Raw genomic sequence first — 26049 nt, forward strand, 5'->3', positions numbered from 1 at the left:
TATTAGGCTATAGAAGATAGTAGTATCGCAAAATATACTTTATCCGATATAGTAGTTACTCCACACGTGACAGCTATTTGCCGTCAACTTTGAACGTTTCAATATAGAGGGCAATTTGGTAGCCTTTGTAGATATCGTGGTTAGGGGTTCAAGTAATACATTCCGCCGCTTTTTGCATTCAATAGCTATGTGTGTGCCTTTACCTGTAACTATTCCTTTCCTCGAGAGTAACTACTCTAGGTATCAGTGTTCCTACTTTGAAAACACATATGGCAACAAACGGTTGGTATCATAGGTCGTAGGATGTTGTAAACTCAGTAAAGGAAATTCTATTAGGCATAGAGAAAGATATCCAAACTATACAAACTTCATCGCTTCAAACGCTGGACAAAATAACATGACTATTTAGTTAGAATAAATGGACAAAGTAAACAGAAAGAAACATGTACAAGATCGCTAATTATCACAAGAACATAAGAAACCACAGTATATGCAAGCAGCCCCTGTGTCTGAATGCCAGGAGGATATATCAATTTAGAATCAGTGCAGTGCTTAAGAAGGACGGGTATTTCGTCGAACCATTCGTCTGGCCATGCCCAGGGCCTTGAACCAAGAATTCTTTTCTACCTTGGCATTCGGCACAGAGTCATAGTCATCCTCGATTGAATTCTGAGACGACGATGCCTCGATAGCCTTTTCTTTCTCCATTGACCGCTGAGAACATAAGGTAGCCATCTGTCCCAGCATAGTGGGGTGATCAATAAGGTCTTCCACACGCACTGTGAATCCCTCTTGCTCAAGCAGCCAGGCCACCTGTGCGAGGCCCATTATATCACCGTTGAGATCAAAGAAGGAAGATTCAAGGTTCAAGCTTGTTGTGTTCTCTTCTCCCAGGACTTGACGCCAGGCTCGGCTGAGAATATCGGAAAGAACTAAAATTTCAGCCTGGGTAAGGTCTTGCAGCTGTGAGGAAAGGAAATAGCTGTCATATGGCTTTTGGGTTTCGTCGATAGTCTGGGGTGGCATCTTTGCTATCTGCTGAGGAGAAAGCAAGACCATGCTTGTGTCTGCCATGAAGTTGGAGATGGTATTGCAAAGCATGTTTAGGACCTTTTGGGCGAAAATGGGAGTGATTGAGCTGTTGAGTGAGAAGCCAAGTGCTATCTCACATTTATCACCCTCTTGTAGGCTTGATACAACGGAGAAATCAGAAAAGTCTTCCTCGGTTCCAACTGCTCCCATGGTGTAAGTGTTTCTTCCCAGAGTCATCTCACCAGTGACACTAGCAAATTGATGCTGGACAACTGTGGTGAAGTTGGTCCAGTCTGGCCATTCTGTGCAATGCTTGGTAATCTCACGGAATCCAAGAGCTTCGTATGACATGTTGCGGACTTGCTGGTCCTGAACAAAACGCAGGAGGTCAAGTGCTGTCCATCGTTCGTTGAACTGTACTCTGACGGGGATGATGTTAAGACAGGGACCGACTGTACTCTCGACTCCGGGAACCGTGGTATTACGACCGCTGATTGTGTGACCAAATACGACGTCGGGACTTCCTGAAAGTTGTGCTAGTACCATTGCCCACGCTGCCTTGATCACTGTAGCGGTGGTAATATTTCCGTGAGCGATGGCAGGCAGTAGGACCGTTTGTTTTAGTTGACTAGTGGCACCTGCTGATCGTCGGTAGTTCGGTCCCTCTCGTCGGACGATTTCTGTCATCTTGGAGCCTTTGAGGAGCGTCTTCCAGTGCTGATAGTGATCCGATGTTATGGTGGAGGCAGAAGACCGAACATAACTGGCAAACGAAGACATCACAGGAAGCGGTTCATCGTCATAGCCAGCTTGAATTGCGCTAAAGATCTTTGATATGCAGACTCCATCATATTGAGCATGGGATAATCTCATAATGATGCGGTGATGGTTGCTATCTTTTTCTTTGACCACAGTGAAGTTAACAAACGCTTCACCAAGGCGAGGGCCTTGCTCACGATCTCGCTGCTGCAACATTGCGACAAACTCATCAAGGTTGGACTCGGTTTCATAGACGAAGAAATCAGGGCGCATTTTGCGTAGAACGACCTGGAGGAAGCGGTCACCACTGGGCAAGAACACCGTACGGAGGATATCAACCGAGTGGACAAGGCGAATAAAGCTTCTCTTGAGCCGTCGAAGATCCAAGACTCCGTGTCCATCAAGATAAAAGTAGTTGAGCATCCATCTCGATTCTAGGAGAGAGCCAGTGATGGCAAGGGCCTGGAAATCGGTCACAGGGAGGACATCTACCATACCTCCCTTGAAGACACCGACCTTCGGAATAATGTTGTTCTGAAGGAAGGCATCGATGTTGGGAGCCTTAACTAGAGAGAATCTCTGGTAGAGTTCACTCGTGGCTGCTGATCGAATTGCCTGGCTTTGGGCATTGAAGTCATCCATATCAGCATCATCAACGTAGGTGTTCATCATGCTAGCCACACGAATCACAGCAACCATATCCTCGAATACAGGGTTTCGGAACACATCGGCTACTGTGAGTGACAGGCCTTCATCTCGTGCAGCTCCTACAAGTCTCATGGCCGTGAGACTGTCGCCTCCTAACTCGAAGAAGCTGTCTTCTCCTGAAATTGAATCTTCATCCATTTCTAACATGGAGCTCCAGAGTACCAGGAGCTTCTTCTCAATGTGAGCTGACCTTCCTCTCTTGTTAATATGGGCTGCCATTGATGTCCGGTCTGTGTCAGTCTTGGGGTTGTAGTCTGATTGCTCCCAGGCTTCAGAGGGGGTGGCAGTTTCGGGTTCCATGCCCTTGATGGACTCGGAATGAAGGGTTTGTTCAGTGCTCACGACTTTGTTGTTGTCGCCAATGTCTCGACGGGAATTATTCAGCAAAATCTCATCAGCACTCTTGGTGGCAAGCTGTCCTGATTTGGCCATTTTCTGTAGTATATCTTGGACGCAGGAATCAACAATCTTTCGTAATTCGGCATTGTTGTTAAGCAATTGTTCCGTGCTAAGGTTCCCGGTAGACATTTGAGCAAGATTGGACTCAAGTTCGGCCTGCTTTGGTTCTTCTCGGGTACGTTGGGGAAGCTCCTCGCGCAGTATTGAACCTGTCGTCTTCGTTGGGTCATACTCGGAAACGAGCTGCTCAGGGCGAGTGATGAAAGATGTTAATACATGGGCCATGCTTGCGGCCATCTTCTGAGCTTCAGCCTCGCTAATCATATTGTCCCAGTATCGGAGAAGGACACCTTCATCACCCTTAGCAGTCTCAACGTTGACGGTTATAGCATACTATAATTCAGTTAGTTATTATAAATAGATAAGAAATTTGGAAGACCAAAGAGACAACCTACCTCACTTGGATCATGTCCACCCAAAGGCTCGAAGAGGATGCCTTCTTCAACAGCATCACTGGATTTTGCATGATTCTGGGAAGAGATGGCTGTATTATACAAAGGCTTGCCTGCAAGTCCTAGTTCATGTTGAACTTCGGCAAGGGAACATCTCTGATATGGCAAGCTGTCAAGATAATCTTCCTGCACCTTGCGGAAAATTTCATGGAATGATGCTCCTGGGGAGAAGACAACACGGCAACAGAGCATGTTGATGAATGCTCCAATTGTCTCCTGAATACCATTGACAGGGGCGTCACGGCCGGCGGATAGATACCCGAAGCACACATCGTCTGACCCAACATATGCCCGTAGGACGACCGCCCAAGCGGCGTGCATAACATTGGACATAGTGACCTTCTTCTGCTCACACATAGTTTGAAGTTCTGGGTAACGTTCAAACTTGACAAAGGTTGTACGCAACTGTTTCTGTGTGCCCGAGAAGGAGCTGAGTCGTGGGAGATGACATGGCTTCAGACCTCCAAGATAATTTTTCCAGAATTTGATTTCACCGACTGTCGATTGGCTTCGAATGAATCGAATGTAGTCGCTGTACAGCGGGCCTTGGCCGGTTGGAAGTCGGTCCTCGTACGCGGCAGCTAAGTCTGCCATCAAGATAGATACGGAACCTCCATCAATAACTGCATGATTGATTTCCATCTTGATTATGACGCCACCATCAGACTTCGAGCAAATGGTAATCTGATGGGGTAGCTGTGGGCGTTTCTTGCCATTATTATCTTTTAGCCTGATTGTCTTCATCTTATCCATTGCGTTTGAACTGTCAGATGAGATGTGGATAGCGCCACTGTTAACTTCCTTAACAACCAGCTGGCAGAAGGTAACCCCTCGGCACGGGCTGTCAATGAAAACCGTACGTAGCGCAGCATGACGGTCAACAACTTTTTGCCAGGCTCGGCCGAGTTTCTGTGCGTCAATCCTCTTCGACCCCTTTGCAGAGGTAACCTCGAAGCTGGTGTGGAAGACGTAGCTGTCAGGGTCTCTCAGCTGACTTAACAGGATACCTTCTTGGATAGGAGAACATGGGTAGATATCCTCGACCTGATCACGGCTAGAAACGCCAGCTCTTGGGAAGGCCGACTTGGAGAGTTTCTGAAGCGCTTCGTATGATATCGGCAAAAGAGGATAATCGCTGAGGGTTGGTTCTGGGGCACTATGGCTCATGGCATCAACAGTCTCACGTAGAGTTTGCTTACACTCTGAGATCCATCGACGGATGCGCTGTACCTGTCTCATATTCTTGTTAAACATGAATGTGAAGCGGATTTGATCCTGGAGCACGATAGCGGATATCTCGAACAGGGCAAACCGAATAGTTCTTGGGCCCATGTCACCAGTGCTCTTTGCCTCATCCTCATCCGTAATTAGGTCTGCCTGCTGCAAAAGAGAGTCATCACGTTCAAGCTGTTGCATGCGACCAAGGTAGTTGACTACGATTTCCATAGGGAAAGTATCATCATGCTGAGAAGCATGCATTGTTGAATACCTGTTGGCAAAGTAGAGTCGTCCGTTGTCTGGGATCTGGCGTCTAATATCTTTGGCACGCTTGAGGGTATCCAATACATCATCCTTTCCGTTTTCTAATTTCACAAATTTAGTAAAGTTTCCTTCAAGAAAGTGACTCCCTAATAGGGGAAACTTACGCATATCCACCGGTATAGTTGCCGGGCAAATGCTGGTGAACCAGCCAACAGTCCTGGATAGGTCCGGACCTCCTTGCCATGAATCACGACCATGGCCTTCATTGTATAGCGTAGGGACCTCTCGATCTTGGAATACCCTCGCAAATGAGTGGGCGATCGCAGTAAGGAATAGATCTATTGGCTCCGTCTGGAACGCTTTGTGGCTATCGCCCAAGGCAAGGCTGGAAGTAGCCTTATCTAGCTGGAAAGTTTCGTATTCGGCATCATGATAGGTGTTTTGTCTACCTTCCATTCCCCAGTATGAGAGGTTTGAAGGCTTCACATCAAACGGAAGAAGTGAGCTGGTGTTGTGAGCCTTCAAATGGGAGGTTTGAGCTGAGCACCATGACTGGAATGAGAGTGGCTTGTCAGTGTCGAGAGATTGGGTTCCTATAAACTCCTCTAGATCCTGGAGGATGATACGCCAGGACACCATGTCGACGCAAACGTGGTGGGCAGCCATAAAAATAAACTGTTCTCCATTCTGTGTGTTGAGTAGTTCAGCAGCCAGTATTGGGCCCTGTTCAATGTCTAGGCACATCTGCGCGTCTTTGATAATACGAGGAATATCATATTTCCTTGCGTTATCATGAGCTCGGCAGCGGAAAGAGGCATTGGTATCCTAAGAAGCTGTTAACTACACCACCTGCACAAATGTAGGGGTTGTTGGAGCATACCTTGGTGATCTTCTGGCGCCAGCTGTTTCCATCACGCACGAACCTGGCTCGGAGCATTGAGTGCTTATTAACTATGGCTTCAATGGCAAGCTTTACCGTGCGAGCGTCCGTCGGCTTGGTAATTCGGAGAGTGAAGCTCTGGTTGAACCGGGAGTCTCCATCCTGGGACTGAGACGATCGGAAATACAACTGTTGGACAGGAGACAAGTCGAATAGCTCGTCTACAACCTCCTCCTTCTGAGGGCCGGACACCTTATGTCCGACGCAGTTGGCAAGGTGAACAACCGACTTGCTACGCAAGACATCATGAAGAGACAGCTCAATATTTTTTTTGCGACATCGGGACATGACACCCATAGCGGTGATACTATCACCTCCTATACGAGAGTTAGATGTGATTTTGGAAGGTCAAGTATTACTAGTGGCTTACCAAGGCTCATGAAAGATTTGTTCAATTTGACATCCTTAATGTCGATATTGAGTACGCTTGCCCAGATCCTGCGCAAGAGTTCCGTCGTCCCGGTCGATTGACCTGGGCTGTCTTCCTCCTCTTCTGGGGCTGGATTGATTCGGTTGAATGTTTCCTGGTCCAGGTTCTCAAGCCATTTTAGAGCCAGCTTGCGGTCCAGCTTTCCTGAAACAAGCAGAGGAATGGCTTTAACCGGTATCCAGAGCTGCGGAACCATGAATGATGGCAATTGATTTGAAAGATCATCCTTGATTTTATCAATCTTTGCATTTGCTTTATCGACCAAAAATTTCTCTTCGAATAGCTCGAGGTTTCCGGTCGACAACTCCCGACTGGAGCCCAAACCTTCCAAAGAAAGTATGGCAAGAAGCTTCTTCTTGCAAGGGCCAGCCTTTGGCATCAAAACCAGGGCATGTCGGACCTCAGTATTTGAGTCGAGGCGACTTTGGATTTCGCCGAGCTCTAACCGCTGACCGTTCACCTTGACCTGATGATCCTTGCGTCCGAAGTATTCCAGGGCACCTTGGGATGTATATCTGACGAGATCACCAGTTTTATGAATCCGTCTGGTTACTTGAGAGGCTACTGGGAACTCGGCAGCCCATGCTGGATTCTCTGGGAAGCCTTCAGCTGTTTTATCAGGGGAATTAAGGTACTCACGGGCCAAAACAGGGCCTTCAAGTGCCAGCTCTCCTATGGCGCCCAATGGAGCCAGCTTGTTGTGATCTCTTGGATCAAGGACCCAGCCTAGTGACGATGGGAGTGGATGACCAATGGAGAGGCTGGACTTTTCGTATGAGGTCTTTGTATTGGTGACTGCAATAATGGTCGTCTCAGTTGGTCCGTAGCCGTTCATCAATTGGACCTTATCCGCCCATCTAGCGATGACCTCGCGGGACATGGCTTCACCTCCGCAGACAAGGGTTTTCAGCGATGGAGTAGCATCAGGGTCAACGACATTGGCAACCGACGGTGTCAAAAATGTCCAGGTAACGTTCATTCTGGAAATGGCGCCGGGAATATCTGCTAGGCGCTCCTTTTCGCTAGGTATGCAGATGCAGGCACCAATAGTAAGAGTAGTAAGGATTTCCAGAACTGAGGCATCGAAGGAAACGGATGCGAACTGGAACACTCGGGAATCTGGATGCATACACATGTTGGCGCTCATGGAAGCTGAGGCGCTGGCAAAGGCACGATGTTCGATAACGATTCCTTTTGCCTTTCCGGTGCTACCTGAAGTGAAGATGGCATAGGCACTGTTGTGTGGTTTTGCCCTTGATGGGAGCGAGTGCACACTCGGGAGAGACATGGCAGTGGCTTCATCGATCACTAGAGCAGTGTCCACAAAGGCCGAGAAGCGATCAAGATACCCGGGTGAGCAAATAGCCAATCTCGCACCGCTCTCCTGGACAATCTCCTGGTGTCTGGAGCTAGGGTGCAAGGGGTCCAACGGCACATATGCACCTCCAGCCATTATCACAGCCATCATCGCGACTATGGTCCAAGCAGACCGATCAACACAAATAGGAACGAAAACCTCGGGGCCAACGCCGTGTCCCGAAAGAAGTTTAGCAAATCGCAGAGAAAGATCTTTGAGTTCGCGATAGGTTAGCTGTCGTTCAAAATCAACCACGGCCAGCTTGTCTCCCTGCGTATCCGCCAGTCGATTGAATATATCGTGGGCGCACTCATTAACTTGCACTGGCTTGCGTCGATTCCACCATTTGATTGTTTCCTTGTCTTCGGGACAGAGAACTTCAACTTCGCTGAGTTTGGTGGCGGGTGCCTTCTTGAACAGCTGGTCCATGACATAGCTGAACTGGTCCAGGATCCGCTCGACGGTCCAGGCGCTGATGATACCCTCCTTGTGGTATATCGTGACCCCGACATCCTTCTTCGATAGTTGGCATTCGATAACAAGCGGATAGGTGAAGAAGTTATTTACGTCTCCATTCGCTTGAATTTCCCAGAGATCTTCCTGACCCTCTCCTTGGGCGGTTTGGATAACAAGGAGATTTTGGAAATCACAGGCTTCAGACGCATCGCCGTTCAACCTTCTGATATATTGGAGACCGGCATGCTGGTGTGGAACGACATCTGCAGAGTCTTGTTGCACCTCTTGCAAAAAATTTGCAACCGTTGCCTGAGGGTTGACTTGGATTCTGGTGGGGATAGTGGTAAGGGTTGGGCCGACAATATCGGCAATTCCAGGAACGTTGATATTGCGGCCTGTCGATATTTCACCGAAACACACATCGTTAGAGGCAGTGTGGCTAGCCAAAACCAGTGTCCAAGCCGCACGAATGATGGTCGGCAATGTGACACCTCCTACTGACGATGTTGCAATGTGACGGGAAAGCGTCCTGGTTTCTGACTGATCATTAGTCGGTGGCAGAGGCGGGAATTTGGAGCAAGATATGTCTGAAAGCTTAGCTGTCCAGAACTGTTTAGTACTGTCCTCATCAGTTGTTGAAAGGTAGCTGATGACGTCTGCATATGAGCTCTTTGGTGCCTCTGGAGTTTGTCCTCGGTAGATGGATTCGACCCGCTGGAGAATAAGGGGCAAGCTCCACCCATCATATAGGGCATGGTGGATGGACCAGGTAAAGTATCGACAGCGAGGAGTCTGGACAATAGCGTATTTGGTCAGGCTACCACCATTGAATGGAGGAACAGAGGCAGCTTCACCAGAAAGCTCCTCCAAGCTCTGGGCAGAGTGCCAGGAAATGGCTTCGTGCTTGAGAACTACCTGTAGGAAGTTTGATGAAGCTGTATGAACGATGCGAGTGCGGAGGGTCGTCAAATCATCAACAGCCTTCTGCCAGGCAGCCTTGAAATGGTCAAGGTTGAGAGAAGGGGAGAGTTTGAATACGTTATGAGCAACATAAGCGCCCGGCTGCTTCAACGACAGAGCAATGAGGCCTTCCTGGAGAGAACTGCAGGGGTAGATATCATGCACTAGGTCGGTGCTGATACGGCAAAGCTGGGAAACTTCTGTCTTGATTGCGTCAATAGATTCGTTGGTCCTAAGCAGGCTGAAGGGGCGTACTTCCATCGACGGAGCCCCTTTTAGCACAACACATGCCGATGCCATGTCAGCGAGGATAGGGTGCTTGAAAATATTCGCAAATGTAAGAGAGATTCCGGAAGAACGAGCTGATCCTGAAAGCTGCATGGCAGCTAGCGAGTCACCTCCAAGACGGAAGAAACTGTCACCAGTACCAACAGATCCCTTAGGGAGATCCAAAACACTCTCCCAAAGAGATTGGAGCTTACCCTCGAGCCCGGTAGAAGAAACATTACGCTTCCCAGCAACACCAGTAAGGCGGAAGGATTTGATAGACTCTTTGGATAGTGCCTGAGTGATATTTCGAAGGCGATTTCTGTCCAACTTGCCAGCTGCAGACCAAGGAAGCTTCGTCATGGGGATGAAGAGGTGTGGAACCATGTATGTTGGAATTGCGGTACCGAGCTTGGTCTCGAGAGTCTTTGCAATTGTTCTAATAGCATCGTTCATAGGCAAAAGCAGTTCATCAGCGGGAGAACCATCAGTGTTGGTGAGCGTTGACGGCTGGCTACGGGCAGATGGAACGCTGAAGAAAACTGCAAGAGTCTTCTTAGCTCTGTCTGATGGAACTATCAGATCAACTCCAGCTTGTGTTTGGTCGGGCAGATTCACTTTGCAGTGGTATTCAATTTCACCAAGCTCGATTCGTTGGCCGTTGAGCTTGATTTGGGTGTCCTTGCGTGAGATGTAGTTGATCGTACCGTCAGGGTTGTATCGAACAAGATCACCTGAACGGTACATGCGGTGTCTTTGAGAGAAGAGGCTTCGGAAGCGGCGCTCCCTGGAGAAGGCTGGGTTGCTGATGAAGACCTCGCTCGTCTTCTCAGGATTATTGATATAGCCTCGTGCGACTGTACGGCCTTCAATAAGGAGTTCACCAACAGCACCCACGGGCATTAGGCGGTTGATATTGCGAGGATCAACGACCCAGGTTCGACATCCGCAGGCTGTTCCGATGTTAGATCGATTCTGGTCCACTGAAACACCCGCTTTGTTGACCTTCAAGCTGGCCGATGCCACGACTGAAGCCTCTGTCGGGCCATAGGCGTTGACTACCGCTGGGCCCCCAACCCATTCCTTAATGGCCTTTTCCGACATAGCTTCACCACCAGTAACAATAGTTTTCAAGGTCGGGACCTTTTGGGGTTTCAAGGTGCTAAGCACTGAAGGGGTTAGAAGTGTCCAATTCACTTTACCCTTTGCAATAACATCCTGCAGGTCGTTCATTCGCTCCTCATCGCTGGGAACGTATATGGTTGCACCAACTTGGAGCGCAGTAAGTATCTCAGTGACACTGGCATCAAAGGTGTAAGATGCAAATTGTAGGACACGACTAGAGCTGTCCATCAAAAGAGCTTTGCCATGAGCATCTGATCCAGTACAAATAGCAGCATGCTCGATAACGGTTCCCTTTGGTTTACCTGTGGTTCCAGAGGTAAAGATAATATACGCAGCATTGGATGGGTCCGGGTAGTTATCTGGTTGCTGTGAAGGCTGCTTTGGGAATTGTTGAACCGTCTTTGAGTCCAAGACAACTGCCTTCTTAGCAATCTTTCTAATTTTATCGTGAAGACGTGAAGAGCATAAAACGACGTCAGCACCAACATCTTCTATCAGGTTCGCCAATCGCTGTTCCGGATGAGAAGGATCAAGTGAAACAAAGGCACCGCCAGCCTTGAGAATACCATACTGGGCCACAATTGCCCACGCGGATTTCTCAAAACACAAAGGTACATAAACGTCGGGGCCAACTCCAAGATTCATCAGCTGTGCAGCGACACGAGATGCGGCAACATCCAGTTCTGAATAAGTAAAAGTTGCATCCCATGCACAGATCGCAAGAGCCGAACGGTGGTCGGAGCATGGCTTGCTCCTCGATGATTTCATGGACACACTTGTCAACCACCTTGGGGCTCTGGGCATTCCAGGAACGAACTTGCTGGTAGCTATGCTCACCGAAGTGGTTAACATCTCCAAGCGGTCTATCAACGCCATTTTCAATAATGTCACTAAGGATTTGTTTGAATGTATTGGCAATGTTCTCAGCATGGGCATCAGATACAGTATCTGACCAATAACCAAAATCAATTTCAAGATCGGAGTCTATGGCGGCAATGTTGATGGACATGTTAAACTCGTTAGGATCAGTGGCCCCAATCGACTCAAACGAAAGGGGTGTGTCTTCTGTATCATCAGAGCTTGGTCGCTTCTGGAATGTAAAGACAGTGTTAAACAAAGCAGTGTCTCCTAAGCCTAGTTCATGCTGCACCTCTGCTAGAGAGCAGTTTTGGTAGCTGATACTCTGCATATAATCAGATTGGGTCTTTTGGAGAGTATCAATGAGAACAGAGTTGTCCGTCAAGTTTAGGCGGCATATCAGCATGTTAATGAAAGCACCAACAGCTTCATAAATCCCGTCTATTGGTAGATCACGTCCGGAAGCGACGTATCCAAAGCAAACTTCATCGGAGCCGGTATAGGCGCGGAGTACAAGTCCCCAAACCAGCTGAAGGACATTCGACTGAGTAAGCCCTTCCTGCTTACAGAAGGATTGCAGCTCAGATCCTATGGGGAGCTTCATAACATATTCCCCTACTGTTCTCTCCTTTGGTGGTGGAACTGGAGCCAGAGAAGGCAGTGTACATGGTTCAAGGCCACTAAGGTATGTTTTCCAGTATGCAACACCAGCTTCCTTTGAGGTTAATTGGAGATGGGCAATGAAGTCGCTGTACAGCATTGCGGTACCCAAGTCTGAAGTGGAGGCATATGCAGCGGACAAATCGCTCAGCATATTCATCATCGAAGAGCCGTCGGAGACTGCATGGCTGATCTCGAGTTTACAGACAACTCGTCCACTAGGCGTTTGACAGAGCGTCATACGATGTGGTGGTTGCTTCTCAGTGTAATCCAACGGCTCAAGGTTCTCAATAGCAGCCTTGTAGTCTTCACTCGAAGGCTCTCGCAGAAGGGTTCGTGCGCGGAACTCCTTCAAAACCACTTGGTCCATCAGATTGTTGCCAGAGACACTGTCAATGAATACAGTTCGGAGAGCACTATGGCGGCGAACGACGGCCTGCCAGGCTGCTTCCAATAGCTCAAGGTTGATACGGTGGCCTCTCTTATTTGATTTCACCTCAAAAACGGAATGATATGCATATTTCTCGGGGTCCTTCAGCTGACTGATAAGGATGCCACGTTGCATTGGGGAAATCATATAGGCATCCTCGATATCGTTCATAGATTGAACGCCCAGGGAAGGAAGCTCTTCGGAAATTTTCCTTGAACTGCCAAAAGCCAGGGGTAAACGTGGGAATTGGGCATGTGTGAAGGATTGCATTTGTGACGACTGGTAAGTACTCTCAAGCAGAGTTTGGCACTTTGAGAACCAACCTTGAATGCCTTGTTGTCGATGCATATTCTTATTGTAAGTGAAGGACAATTTCAAAATGCCTTGTTCTATAACCGTCGATATTTCAATAAGCGCGAAACGAGGGACATTGGAGCCAATATCGGAAAGGGAATTGACTGATTGCCCACCCGCTCCGTCAACCGGTTCCAGGAGAGACTCCGTCTGGCTGTTTGCTTGCATCTGTCCTAAGTAATTGAAAGCAATTTCCATCGGCCAGTGGCTTCCAAATGCTTCTTTCCCGGCTTCGGTCAGCTGGCGGCAAGCAAAATATGGCCTGCCCTTCCCAGGAGTCCTGGATCGGAAGTCCTGAACCCATCGAATGGTATCGATAAACGAATAGTCTATGCAAATATGGTTAGAGCCAGTACAATGGAGGACTACATATAACAAATGATATCAAGGCTTACTAGAATCAGTGTCAGCATCAGCTGGAAGGTATACAGGACTCATGGTAGTGAACCATCCAACTATAGATGATGGGTCACAGCTGGAGTCCCAAGGCTCTCTACCATGGCCTTCGTTAAAGACCGCAGGTGGCACGCGACGATCAGTAAATTCTTGACGGAAGGAGAGAAGAATAGTGGCAAGAAGAACATCAATCAGATCAGCCCCAAGTTGTCTCTGGCAAGCGTCGAGAATGCGGGTCGTGGTTAATTGGTCTAATTTGAATTCATCGGTTAGAACTTCACCAAAGGTGTTGGACTTTCCAGTCATCCCCCAGTAAGTAAGGTCTGCTGGTGGGACAGCAGTTGCAGGAATGACATCTTTAACACTGGCTTCTTGAGCATTTTGTATCTGCAATTCGCACCAGGATTGGAAGGTCAGGTCTTGTCGAGCAACCGATTTACCACTGAGTAGGTCTTCGAGGTCTTGGAGGACAATTCTCCATGAGACCACATCAATGACAAGGTGATGAATTGCTATCGAGATCTGAGTCTCAGACCCAGGCAGAGAGAAGATGTCAACCGCAACTAGGGGTCCATTTTCAATGTCTAAAGCCTTCTGGCCCTGTTCAATCAAAGAACCCATCTGGCCTCGCCGTGCATCAGAATGAGTTCGCAATCTGAGCGATCCCTTCAAGTCACTGCTGATGTGCTGACGCCACTCTCCATTCATATTTTTCTGGAATCGAGCATGTAGCATGGGGTGAAGACTTATCAGCTGGTCGATAGCCCGGGAAATAACATCAGTACTTTTCCTCTTGGTAACCTTCAGCAGAACGCTTTGGTTAAATTGCCTCCAATTGTCTCCAGCATTGTCAAGGTACACCTGCTGGATGGGAGAAAGCCTAAACGGCTTTCCGTTCTCAACTGTTTTTATTTCTTTCACAGGTGCGCTCGCAAGCGATTTTGTCACCTTAACCCGAGTAGCTAAGTCCGTAATTGATTTACTCTGCATGATATCCTGCACACTTGCAGTAATACCCTGAGAGCGGCACCTGGCCATGACTTGCATGGCGGAAATACTGTCACCGCCCTAATATTGAGTTAGTATAACTCCTTACTGCGAGTTTCAAGAGAAATATACATACCAAATGAAGAAATGAGGAGTTCATATCGGCTTCTTCCACTGGTAAGTTGAGTATCTGACTCCAGACCTTCCAGAGGTTTTCACGAATATCAATTTGAGGAGCGGTTTGGACCACTTTGGCTGAATGGGTATCAGGAGAGTCAGAGGTGGTTGTGGGAGTAGCTTCTGGGCTGTCCTCCATTTTCTCCATAAATGTAACGATCTGTCTCCTGTTGAGTTTTCCGGAAGACATCAACGGTAGTTTGTGGAAAACAACCCATTTAGAAGGAACCATGTAGCCAGGAAGCCTCTTTCGCAGTCGCTCACGAGCTTCTGATGCCATTTGTATAGCCCTTTCGGAGTTGATGACCTGCAGAGGAGTAGCAGCATCCACGGAGGAAGTTAGGCTATGGAATGTTACTGCAGCCGTGAGTTTCTTAGCAGCGAAACCCTTCGACGGAACTGCCACGAGGGCGTGCTGGATGAGATTATCGGCACCAAGGTGATGCTCAACTTCGTCAAGTTCCAGCCGTTGACCGCGAACTTTAGCTTGGGTATCTTTACGGCCCATGAAAACGAGATTCATAGAGCCATTCGGATCGTACTTAACAAGGTCACCAGTCTTATACATTCTCCGTGCGGCACCATTATTTTGCTTTGCCCATTTTGGATTTTGAATAAACACCTCCTTCGTCTTATCATCTCTTTTGAGGTAGCCTCTTGAAAGAGTAGCACCTTCTATCAATAGCTCTCCAACGGCTCCAATTGGCACCAGCCTATCATGGTTAACAGGGTCAACAATCCAGCACCGGTCGAGTGGGCGGCCAATGTTTTTGTGATTGCTATTAACGTCCATCTTACTATTGATGACCGCTGAAACTGAGCATTCACTGGGCCCGTATCCATTTAGTAAATTCAATCTGCCAGCCCAATTTGCTACATGTGCAGATGACATGGCCTCTCCAACAAGTGCAAGGTATTTCAGGTTTGGAACGTCGTCTGGATTCATCAGTTGGACGAAGGATGGGGTTAAGGTGGCATTTGACACGAGTTTGTCCCGGATATAGTTGCTGATATCGTTAAGTCGTTCCCAGTCGCTTGGAACGCAAACGCACCCACCAACAATAAGAGTTGTTAGGATCTCAGGGCAGCAAGCATCAAAAGTATACGATGCAAATTGAAGAGTGCGGGACTCTGCTGTAATTCCCAACGCCGGTGCGTGGGCAGCAGCGGAGGAGCAGTATGCGGAATGTTCAACTATATACCTGTTAGACATATCAAAGCTACTAGAATTGGTTACATGAAAGACTTACTTAAAGTCCCTTTGGGTGTTCCTGTGGTCCCAGACGTAAAGATTATATAGGCCGCGTTGCTGGCAGGGACCTTAGGAGTTGGCTGATGACGCTTTGGCAGTTGCTGAAGCATCTCAAGATCGATTGCCAGTGCTTGGGGTGCAATAGAATCACACAGTTCTTGGTGCTTTGGCGAACAAAGAATAAGGAATGCCTCAACATCAGCGATAATGCCTTGGAGTCGGGAAATTGGGTGCTCAGGATCGATAGTGACGAACGCTCCGCCAGCTTTAAAAATTGCCAGCATCGAAATGATTGCGAATGCTGACTTCTCGAAGCAAATAGGGACAAAAACCTCAGGGTTTGACCCTACACCTAACTCAATGAGGTGATGTGCGAGGGCAGTTGACAGATTGTCAAGCTCCCTATAGGTGAACGATCCGTCCCAGGAGCAGATAGCCTCTGCTTGCGGCCGTAGTTTTGCCTGCTCTTGAATAAGCTCATGAATGCATCGCTCAATGAATTTTGCACCGTTCTTGTTGATAGCTTCAAGCTCCTTCACTTCATCAGGGCTAACCAGTTCAATCTCTCCGACCTTCTTTTGGGCATTCTCGCCTAGGGATAAATTGCGGAGAATGGTATCAAACTGTCGCAGCAGTCTCTCTACCTGCCAAGAAGAAATAACAGCCTGATCGTAGTAAGCCTCGATATCAATCCTGTTAGATTGACGCAAAGTGCATGAAAGATTAAGGGGGTATGTATAAAAGTTGTTTCCAGTGGTTCCAGAGCTTATCATCTGCCAAAATCCAAAAGCGCTTTCATCCGCATCTTGTGTAATGGCAATAGCATTCTGGAATTCGCAGGAGGTCGAAGCATCGTCTCCAAGTCGTTTAATCTGAGACAAGCCTGCAAATTGATAGGCCATGGTTTCTGCCAACTGCTTCTGGACATCGTGTAAATATTCGGAGACTGTTTGCTCACGATTTACCTGAATTCTCGAAGGGATGGAGGTAAGGGTGGGCCCAATCATATCCTCAATACCAGGAACTGGGGCATCACGCCCGGTAAGAATTTCACCAAATATAACATCATCGCAGGAGGTATAGAATGCCATCGTGAGACCCCAGGCAGCGCGAATAATGGAAGCGACAGTGGTTTCTCTTGAGGGGGACTTCGAAACTTCAGCAGAATGAGTGCACTTGCTTGTAGCCTGGACCGTATATGAAGTGGATGGGAGCGCAGGGAAAGGCGTCGCCTTTGGATCTTCTAACTTAGAAATCCAGAAGTCATCAGACGCCTTTTTATCAATAGTTGCCAGGTACTTAATGAAATCTGGGAAGGAGGCTTCAGCGCCTGTGCTGGGAGACTGTGAGTTCTTGTAGCAATAGGCCACTCTTTCAAGAAGCGTGGGGATACTCCAACCATCATACAATGCGTGGTGTGCGGTCCAGACGAAGTATGGAGTGGAGGCCCCTTCTCCAACGATGGTGTATTTCACAAGGGGGCCACCGTCACGACCAGGAAGGTGACGGTTTTCGTCTTTGATGTCGTTTAAATGAGCAACAGAGTTCCACTCAATGGGCTCATTAACAACAACTTGCAAGAATCCAAGCAAATCCGTGAAAACAACCCTAGTACGCAGAACAACCTCTGAATCAGCTACAGCTTGCCAGGATGCTCTGAACTTGTCAAAATCAATGTCTGCGGGTAGCTTGAAGGTAGTTTGAGCGACATAGGAACCAGGAGTTTTGCTGGAAAGCGCAACAAGTCCACCTTGCAGTGAAGTGCATGGGTACATATCTTGGATTCTGGAAGCATCAACATTGCAGATTGAAGAGACTTCATCTATGAGGACATTTATGGAGATGCTAGGTGGAAGAAGTTCAAAACGCTTCACAGGCTCCTTTGTGATAGGGTCGGCTCCGAGAGATCTGTTAGAAGAGATTGAGCAGGTACTGGCCATATCACAGAGCTTTGGAGAAGAAAAGATCTTAGCGACACTGAGAGTGACTCCCTTGGCTCTAGCCGCTGAAACTAATTTCATAGCTCCGATTGAGTCACCTCCATGGCGGAAGAAGCTGTCATCAGCACCAATGGAGGTGGCAGGCTTTGACAAGACGGATGCCCAAAGCCCCTGTAAGATTTTCTCCGCTTCCGTTTCAGGGGCTCGTCCACCTACACCGCCCAGTCTATATGTGATTGCAACATCATCTGACAGCTCCTTGACCCAGATAGTCAAGGTACGTCGGTCCAGTTTTCCTGAAGAGGTCATTGGCATTCTCGCAACTGGAATATAGCTTGAAGGTACCATGTAGGCAGGTAGCGATTTTGTCACAGCGGCTTCCAGCTCTTTGGCCAATGACTGGATTGAAGGGGTCATTGGGAGGATTGTCTGATTGGTATCAGCATCAGCAGATGTCTGGAGATAAATGAAGGCAGCGAGTGACTTAGCACCACCGAGAACGACAAGCTGTACTGCGGACTGGGCATCCTCTGGAAGATTTTCCTTGACATGGTACTCAATTTCACCAAGTTCAATTCGCTGCCCATTGAACTTAACCTGGGTATCTTTCCTACCAAGGAATGCCATTGTCCCGTCACTATTATAGCGAACAAGGTCACCAGTTTTATACATGCGTCGGGTAGGGAACTCGCGAGGGTTGGGGTCACGAGCGGCCCAAGCAGGGTCTATAACGAAAGATTTCGCCGTTTTCTCCTCGTCGTTAAGATAGCCACGAGCAACGATTGGGCCTTCTACACACAATTCACCCACACAGCCGACCGGAACAAGCTTGTTGTGATCCGTTGGGTCAACAACCCAGGAAACACTTCCGACACTGCGGCCGATATTAGAGACATCTTCGACGGTGCCAGCATCGCCGTTATGGGCGCAGTTAATGGAGCATTCCGAGGGACCGTATTGATTGTGCATGGGAATTGAACCTCCCCAAATTTCCTGGGCTTTCTTAGTTAAAGCTTCACCACCAACAGCCATAGCCTTAATCTTAGGTACATCAGCCGGTTTCAGGAAAGTGGCAACTGTAGGTGTCAGGTCCATGAAGTTAGCATCAAGCCTATCAATGGCACCAGCTAGATCATTGAAACGATCATCTTCTGAAGGAACACAGACACATCCACCACGCATGAGAGTGGTGAACATCTCCTCAAGACTGTTGTCGAAAGTATAAGTGGCGAATTGGAGGAATCTTGTATCGGGGCCGACACCCAGAGCAGACCCGTGAGCTTCAGCGCTAGTAACCATTGCACTGTGCTCAAGCACCACACCCTTTGGCTTTCCGGTACTTCCAGAGGTAAATATAACGAATGCAGGATTGCATGGCTCAGCAGGGATACCATTGTCCTCGCCATAGTCAGGCAGCTGTTCGAGAAATTCTGCATCAACTGCAACGACATATGGGACCATATCATCAAACATAGCAGCTCTGGCAGCAGATGCAACGACGATTTGCGCCTCAGTGTCAACTACCCTGGTTTCCAGTGCAGGCATAGGGTGGGTGGCATCAAGAGGAACACAGGCACCACCAGCCTTCAGAACGGCCAGCATAGATACAACAGTGTAAGCAGATTTGTCAAAGCACGTCGGCACAAAGGTTTCCGGGGTGACGCCTAGAGCAACAAGGTATGAAGCTAAACGGGTAGAGACTTCATCAAGTTCCTTGTAAGTATAACTGGCGTCAAATCCACAAATAGCTGGGGCGTCGGGTCGTTGGGCTGTTTGTTTGGCAATTACATAGTGAACACAGTCGGGAATTGTCAATGGAATGCGACTATTCCACTTCCAAATCGTCTCATAATCCAGGTTGCTAAGGTTGTCCAATTTGGAAATCTCAAGGTGAGAACTGTGAGTGATATTCTCTAGACAACGGAAAAATGAAGAAGCAACATTTTTGGCCTGTTTGTCACAAACTGAATCCGTCCAATAGTCAAGGTCGATTGCGACGACCTCATCTGAAGCCTCAATGTTGATAGAGATTGGGTACTCATCAGGGTCGTGTGTCGGGGCAAACTCCTCGAAGGCTATTGCTGGCTTCCTGTTCTTATTTGGAGGAAGTTTGCGGTAAGAAACACAAGTATTAAAAAGTGAAGTATCGGATAGTTTCAGTGCATGTTGGACTTCTGCCAAAGAGGTATGCTTGTGAGGCAAACTGTCCATATAGTCCTTTTGGACTTGTTCTAGAACACTCAGGAGCGTTGCATCTCCGGGCATCTTGACCCGGCAAACGAGCATATTAATGAACGGCCCCACGGCAGAATCTGCACCCTCAACTGGTGCGTCACGCCCTGAGGAGAGATAGCCAAAGCAGGTATCTTCGGTTCCTACAAATGCCCGAAGTGTCAAAGCCCAGGCAGTGTGGATGGCGTTTGGCAAGGTAAGCCCCTGGGCGTCACAGAACTTCTGGAGAGTAGCTAGTTCCTTAAACTCAAGTTTAATGTTATGAAGTTCCTTCTTAACAGTGACACCATCATTCAGAACAGGGAAATGGCAGGGGTCAAGTCCATCAAGATAAGGCTTCCAAAATGAAAGACCTTGATCCAATGACTGTGTCTGTAAGTAGGCAACATAGGCACTAAAAAGGGGGCCGGTCTCGTCTTTGAGTTCCCCAGCATAAGCACGACATAGGTCATCGAAAATGATAGACATTGATGCGCCATCCATGACGGCATGGCTCAGTTCCAACCGACAGAATACCTTTCCATTTGAGGTCTCACATATGGTGAACCGATTGGCAGGGGTATGATCAGTATATTGCATAAATCCTTGGCCGTTGAAAGTTGAAAGAACCTCAGACTCCTTCGCACAGCGAAGTCGTGAAGGACCAAAGCGTGATTGTCTCAGCACAACCTGGTCATAAAGACCATCACTGCTTAGACCTTCAATGAAAACAGTCCGGAGGCAAGGATGACGCCGCACAATCAGTTCCCAGGCAGCCGCAAGCTTTTCGGCACTAACATTGGTACCAGGCTTTGGTTTCACTTCATAAGTACCATTGACTGCATAGAAGGCGCCATCTTTGCTGCGACTAAGGAGAAGGCCTTGCTGCATAGGAGAGCAGGGATAAGCATCTTCGATATCCTGCACATTCTTGGCCCCGACGAGTGGAAGCTTTTCAGTGATCATAGCCTCTAGAGTGTCATAGTTCAATGCTAAGAGTGGATAGTCGCTAAGTGTAGGCGTGAAGGGCAGTCCCATGAATAACTTTGAGGCGTTTTGCAGGGAGCCCTTACAGTGGGCAATCCACTGTCGAATGAGGTTCTGGTGCTTCATGTGTCGGTTGAATGTAAAGGAGAACCTGAGTTTACCTGCAGCAATAACCGCAGATATCTCGAAAAGACCAAATCGAGGGGTGCCAATACCATAATCGGCGATGCCACCAGCTTCCTTGGCTTCACCAGCTAACTCATCGACGGGATTGAGAAGAGCGCCTTCTCGTTCAAGCTGCTGGTACTGGCCAAGGTAGTTAAATGACAACTCCATCGGGGCGTGATGGCTCCAAGCTTCACGGCCTTTTTCAGTCAACCAACGGGTGGCAAAATATGGTCGGCCATTGCCAGGAACTGCACGGCGAATGTCCTTGACATGTTTCGTAATGTCTACCAGGCCTTTAGATGTAGAGTTAGGAACAAAGATCGGGTAAACAGTGGTGAACCACCCAATTGTTCTGGCGATATCGATTGATTCATCCCATATTTCACGGCCGTGGCCCTCATTGAATATGGCAGGGGGCTCACGATCGGTGAAAACCTGGGTAAAGGAGTGTATAAGAACAGACACGAAGAGGTCAACAGGCTCTGTGCGAAGCCCGTTATGGCAGTCTGTGAGAAGAAAAGAGGTTGTGGCAGCATCAATTTCAAATCCTTCAGCAGCAGAAGCGCCGTAAGTATTAGCTTTGACATCAGTGCCCCAGTAGGCGAAGTTAGCACGGGGTATATTATCATTTGGTAGAACATGCGAAAGACTGAGATCCCGGCAATGTTCTGTCTGAAGTTTAGCCCATGTTTGAAAGGGAATTGATTTGTCGTTAAGAGAAGGATTGGTAGGGTTAACAAGAAGCTCCTCGAGATCTTCTAGGATCACACGCCATGAAACCAGATCAATGACTAAATGGTGACCTGTCATAAATAGAAGTTGATGGTCAGAATTCACATCAAACAAGTCAACAGCGAATAGAGGTCCCTTGGTAGCACTGAGAGAGGCCTGGCTATCAGCAATTGCGGGCTCAGCATCCTTCTTTGTTTGAACGTTGTGAACTCTGAACCGGCACGAAGCCTTATAGTCGTTAGTGATATATTGCCTCCATACACCATTAGGTCCAGACTGTCTAAAACGAGACCGCAACATAGAATGTCGCTCAACAAGTGTATCAACAGCGTGTTTGAGGGACTTCTCGCTAGTTCTCCTCGCCAATTTGAGGAAGAAACTCTGGTTGAAGTGTCCCATTTCATCATTTCTGACGGTAAAGTGGAACTGCTGGATAGGCTGAAGTTCAAAGTCAACATCAATCTCTTCCTTGAGATCAACTGCTCGCTTGACTTCCTTTGCACAGGGAGCCAACGCACGGATAGACTTGCTCCGCAATATCTCTTGGACAGTAAAGCCAAGTCCTGCCTTTTTGCACTGGCCCATACATGTCATGGCGGTAATGGAGTCACCGCCAAGGCTAAGAAAGCTCTGCTCCAAGCTGATGCGGTTTAGTGGAATGTTCAGGATGCGGCTCCAAGCAAGCTGGATCGCAGCCTCAGCTGCATTGGCTGGCTTGGACATCTCGCTGCTACCAGCTTCCACTTGCTGCGCTCCGGATACTTCATGGTAGACCTCTTCGGTCATGGTATCTATCCACTTTGCGACCGCTTTTCGATCGAGCTTTGCTGAAGGTAGCCGAGGAAGAGACTCCATGCAGACCCAGATGGAGGGAACCATGTAAGATGGCAGCTGGCCAGCCATGGTCTCACGAACCATGTCAACATACTCATCTCTCTTCTTTGTCTCAATAAGTCGAAGCGACTTTGGGTCATTGGAAAACTTCTCCGTGACATGGTCGGAGAACGAGAGAATAGCGACCAATTTGCCTTTACAGTTGCCGGTCTTTGGGAGCAGCACCAGGCCATGCTTCACATTTGGTGCGAGGTTAAGTTTATGCTCGATTTCGCCCAACTCAACTCGTTGGCCGTGGAATTTGACCTGGGTATCCTTTCGACCGACATAGTTAAAAGAACCTTCAGGCGAATTATACCGAACCAGATCGCCAGTCTTGTAGAATCGCCGTGGTTTGCCTCCGGTTTCGCTTGTACGAGCCCAAACGGGGTCGTAAATGAACGCATCTGTAGTTTTCTGGGGATTGTTGATGTAGCCCCTGGCTAAAGTGGGTCCCTCAACTAGTAGCTCTCCAACACATCCAGGGGGAACAAGCCGATCGTGATCTTCGGGGTTAACAACCCAAGCATGTCCACCAACAGGGAAACCGATATCCTTTGGATCGGTTGTTGAAGTCACCTTCGAGTTCACAGCGCAGGCAACACCCGTCTCTGTAGGGCCAAAGCCGTTAATGAGGTTAATCTTTGACCAGGTGTCGATATGACTCTGGGACATAGCCTCGCCAGCGAGGACGAGATACTCCAGACAGGGAACATCATCCGGCTCGATAAAGCCCACAAAAGAAGGTGTTAGCGTCGCGACAGTGACGCGCATGTCGTTTATCGCTTGCACGATGTTATTCAGTCGTGCCTCCTCGCTAGGGATGCAGACACACGCCCCTTGCATTAAGGGGGTGAGGATCTCGACCAAGCTAGCGTCGAAAGTGTGTGCCGCAAATTGCAAATTTCGAGACCCCTCGTCGACATGAAGGGGAACGCAGTGAGCAGCGGCGCTCGAACAAAAGGCAACATGCTCCAATAGTGTGCCCTGAACTCCATGTCAGCATTCGATCACATCTGTCATCTCAACTGTCACATCTGTCTCGGAAACTACGTGACCATTCAGAATAGTTTGCGCAACACTGACCTTTGGTTCTCCGGTGGAGCCCGAAGTGAAGATAACATAAGCGGCGTTATTGGGCTTGGCGCGGCTAGTGAAGCGGATAGCGTCAGGGCCCGACGGCAACTCCTTAACCAATGCATCGTCGACAGGCAGGATTGTCTCTGCGACAGTGGCAAGGTGCTGTGAATGGTGAGCGGAGCAGAGGAGCAGCGATGCGTCGAGCGCTTTGACTAGGCCTTGCAATCGCGGTATCGGATGCGAAGGATCAAAGGGGACAAAAGCTCCACCGGCTTTCATAACAGCAATCATTGAAACCACATTCCATTTCTATGGGACAGACAGTTTGTTAGCGTGCGGTAGGCAGCGGCGGTTTATTTGCAATTTACCAATAAACCAGGAACAAAACCAAACAAGAGAAAAAAAGAAAGAAAGAAAAGTGTACATACCGACTTGTCAAAGCAAAGAGGAACCCTGACTTCCGGCCCAACGCCCAATTCCACTAACTTGTGCGAGAGCCGTGAAGTAAGATGATCTAGCTCTTTGAACGAAAGGCTTCCGTCCCAAGCGCAAATAGCTTCATCGTCCGGCAGGCGGATGGCTGCATCATGGATAACTTCATGAATACAGCGGTTGACGGTCTTCAGAGGATAATCGTTCCATCTCATGATTTGCTTGAGGTGAAGAGGCGTAAGCGGGTCGAAAGCGCCAACCGAGAGAGATGGAGAGGTAGTGACGGTGTTAAAAGCTTTCGCGACAGTCGACGCAACTCCCATTGCCTGTTCCATGGTCATGTCGACACTCCACCATTCAAGGAAGATGCTCATTCTTCCACTCATGAGCTTGGTCATGATTCGTATGCGACACTGAAGAACACCATAACGTTAACAAGGGTCGCCTCAACCACAATTGCAAGAACTACCAGACGGCATGAATAGAAGCTACTTACATCTTCCGGTAGAGCCATGTTGGCGGCCCGTGAGGGAGGTGCAGTTCCAACCTTGGCAGCACTACGGAAGGATAGAATGGTGTTGTAGAGGCGATGTCCCACGGGTCCATTCGCGCTGGAAGGAACATCGCCGTGGAACGGTAGGCTGTTCTCGTACTCAATCAGTGCAGTCTCGATCAACCGCGACATCTCAGTGTCGTCTTCAACAGCCAGCCGTGCTACCGGCAAAACAGCTGTAGTGGTCGTATCCTGGTATCCGAAGCAAACATCTTCGGCACCGGTATAACAGCGCAGAACCAAGCTCCATGCAGCGCGAAGGGCTGCTGGCAGCGTAGCGGTATTCGATTCGCAGAGCTCCTTTAGAGCCTGGGTTTGGTCCAAGGCCACTTTGATTGTCATCGGCCTTTTTGGCCCGGAAGGAGAAGCTCCAAGTCGAGGGAAATGGCACGGAGCCACATCAGTGAGATGAGACTCCCAATGGGCCGAGCTGTCTCGAGGTGATGGCATTGTAGCGATATATGGTGGCCGTCTCGGGGTATGTTTGTGATGAAAATAAAATCTAGGTATTGTGATCTCAGTATTGCATCTTGAATTTCATGCATTTACGGAGGTGCTCATCGCACTTACTAGTCAAGCTAATACAGAGGAGCCTCAGGTATTTTGCGGCGATGCAGGAACGACAGGAGCAGAATTAATCTATAGCTGTGAAACTCAAGGTAAGTCTATTCTCAGGATATAATGAGACTGCGGTGAGTGATGGTAGGATCCTAGGGAGAGGGGAAGATTAGTTTAACAGTTTGATTATGATACACTGACCGTAGAGAGAGCTTTTTTGTTTTGTTTCAGCAAATAATTATGTGCTTGCTCTCGTCGTCGTCAAGACGTCGTTCGAGATGACGAGGAGGAATGACGGAAAATATCGAAGAGAAGAGCTCCAGAACGAATTGGCAGCTATTTTTCTTTTCCTGGTCAATGTTAAGAGGGGCAATTGCGCTGTTTCGGAAATGGCTTGGTCGATCTGAGCTATCTCATAACCGTTGAAGGGGCTGTCGATGAAGCTTGAGCTGATGTGCAAGCGATCAATGCTGTTTTGGAAGAAGGCTCGTATGAAGGAGCAACAATAATTTGGGCAAAGAGGCTTGAGAGTGATGCCTTGGAGAGGAGGAGAGGCTGTCTATAGGATATACAGCTATCAGTGCAGCTGGGCTGGTTTGCGAAAGGGGTATTGGCTACCAAAAATTTATTGAACGACCAAAATAGAAATAGAATAACTTGGTAAGCCGTAAGTTATGGCACAATACGACCCTACAATTGGGGACGGGAAAAGCACAGGGGGGGTAAGGAAAAAAAAAAGCTGAAGCTGATATCTTGCAAAGACAACCTCTCAGACAAGAAGGCTGTCTCTGCTCGAGCATACGGGTTTACGGAGTAATATCCGAACGATTACTCGGAATCGTAGCTCGAATCATAGATCATAGCAGGTCCATGTCCGAGGTGGTCCCTTACCTGTACCACAACCTTGCATGACCCAAGGAAGAGGCCAGCAGAGGGAGGCGTGGAGCCAACATCCGGGATCAACCTCGCAAGCC

The 26049-nt window shown here is 48.4% G+C and overlaps 1 protein-coding gene across 1 annotated transcript; it reads right to left on the reverse strand.

Moving 5' to 3' along the window:
- Positions 1 to 552: 552 nt before the first annotated feature.
- ARB_01698 (nonribosomal peptide synthase Pes1) lies at positions 553 to 24967 on the reverse strand (the record flags this gene model as incomplete). The annotated part of the gene is made up of 11 exons (XM_003011897.1): positions 553 to 3291; positions 3354 to 5717; positions 5773 to 6149; positions 6203 to 11110; positions 11265 to 13058; positions 13125 to 14193; positions 14249 to 15483; positions 15540 to 23439; positions 23539 to 23841; positions 23961 to 24377; positions 24461 to 24967. The coding sequence occupies 11 exons, from the start codon at positions 24965 to 24967 to the stop codon at positions 553 to 555; spliced, it is 23613 nt and encodes a 7870-aa protein (XP_003011943.1).
- Positions 24968 to 26049: the final 1082 nt, after the last annotated feature.

This window comes from Trichophyton benhamiae (assembly GCF_000151125.1).
Source record: "Trichophyton benhamiae CBS 112371 chromosome Unknown contig00269.3, whole genome shotgun sequence".
Classification (NCBI taxonomy): Eukaryota; Fungi; Ascomycota; class Eurotiomycetes; order Onygenales; family Arthrodermataceae; genus Trichophyton; species Trichophyton benhamiae.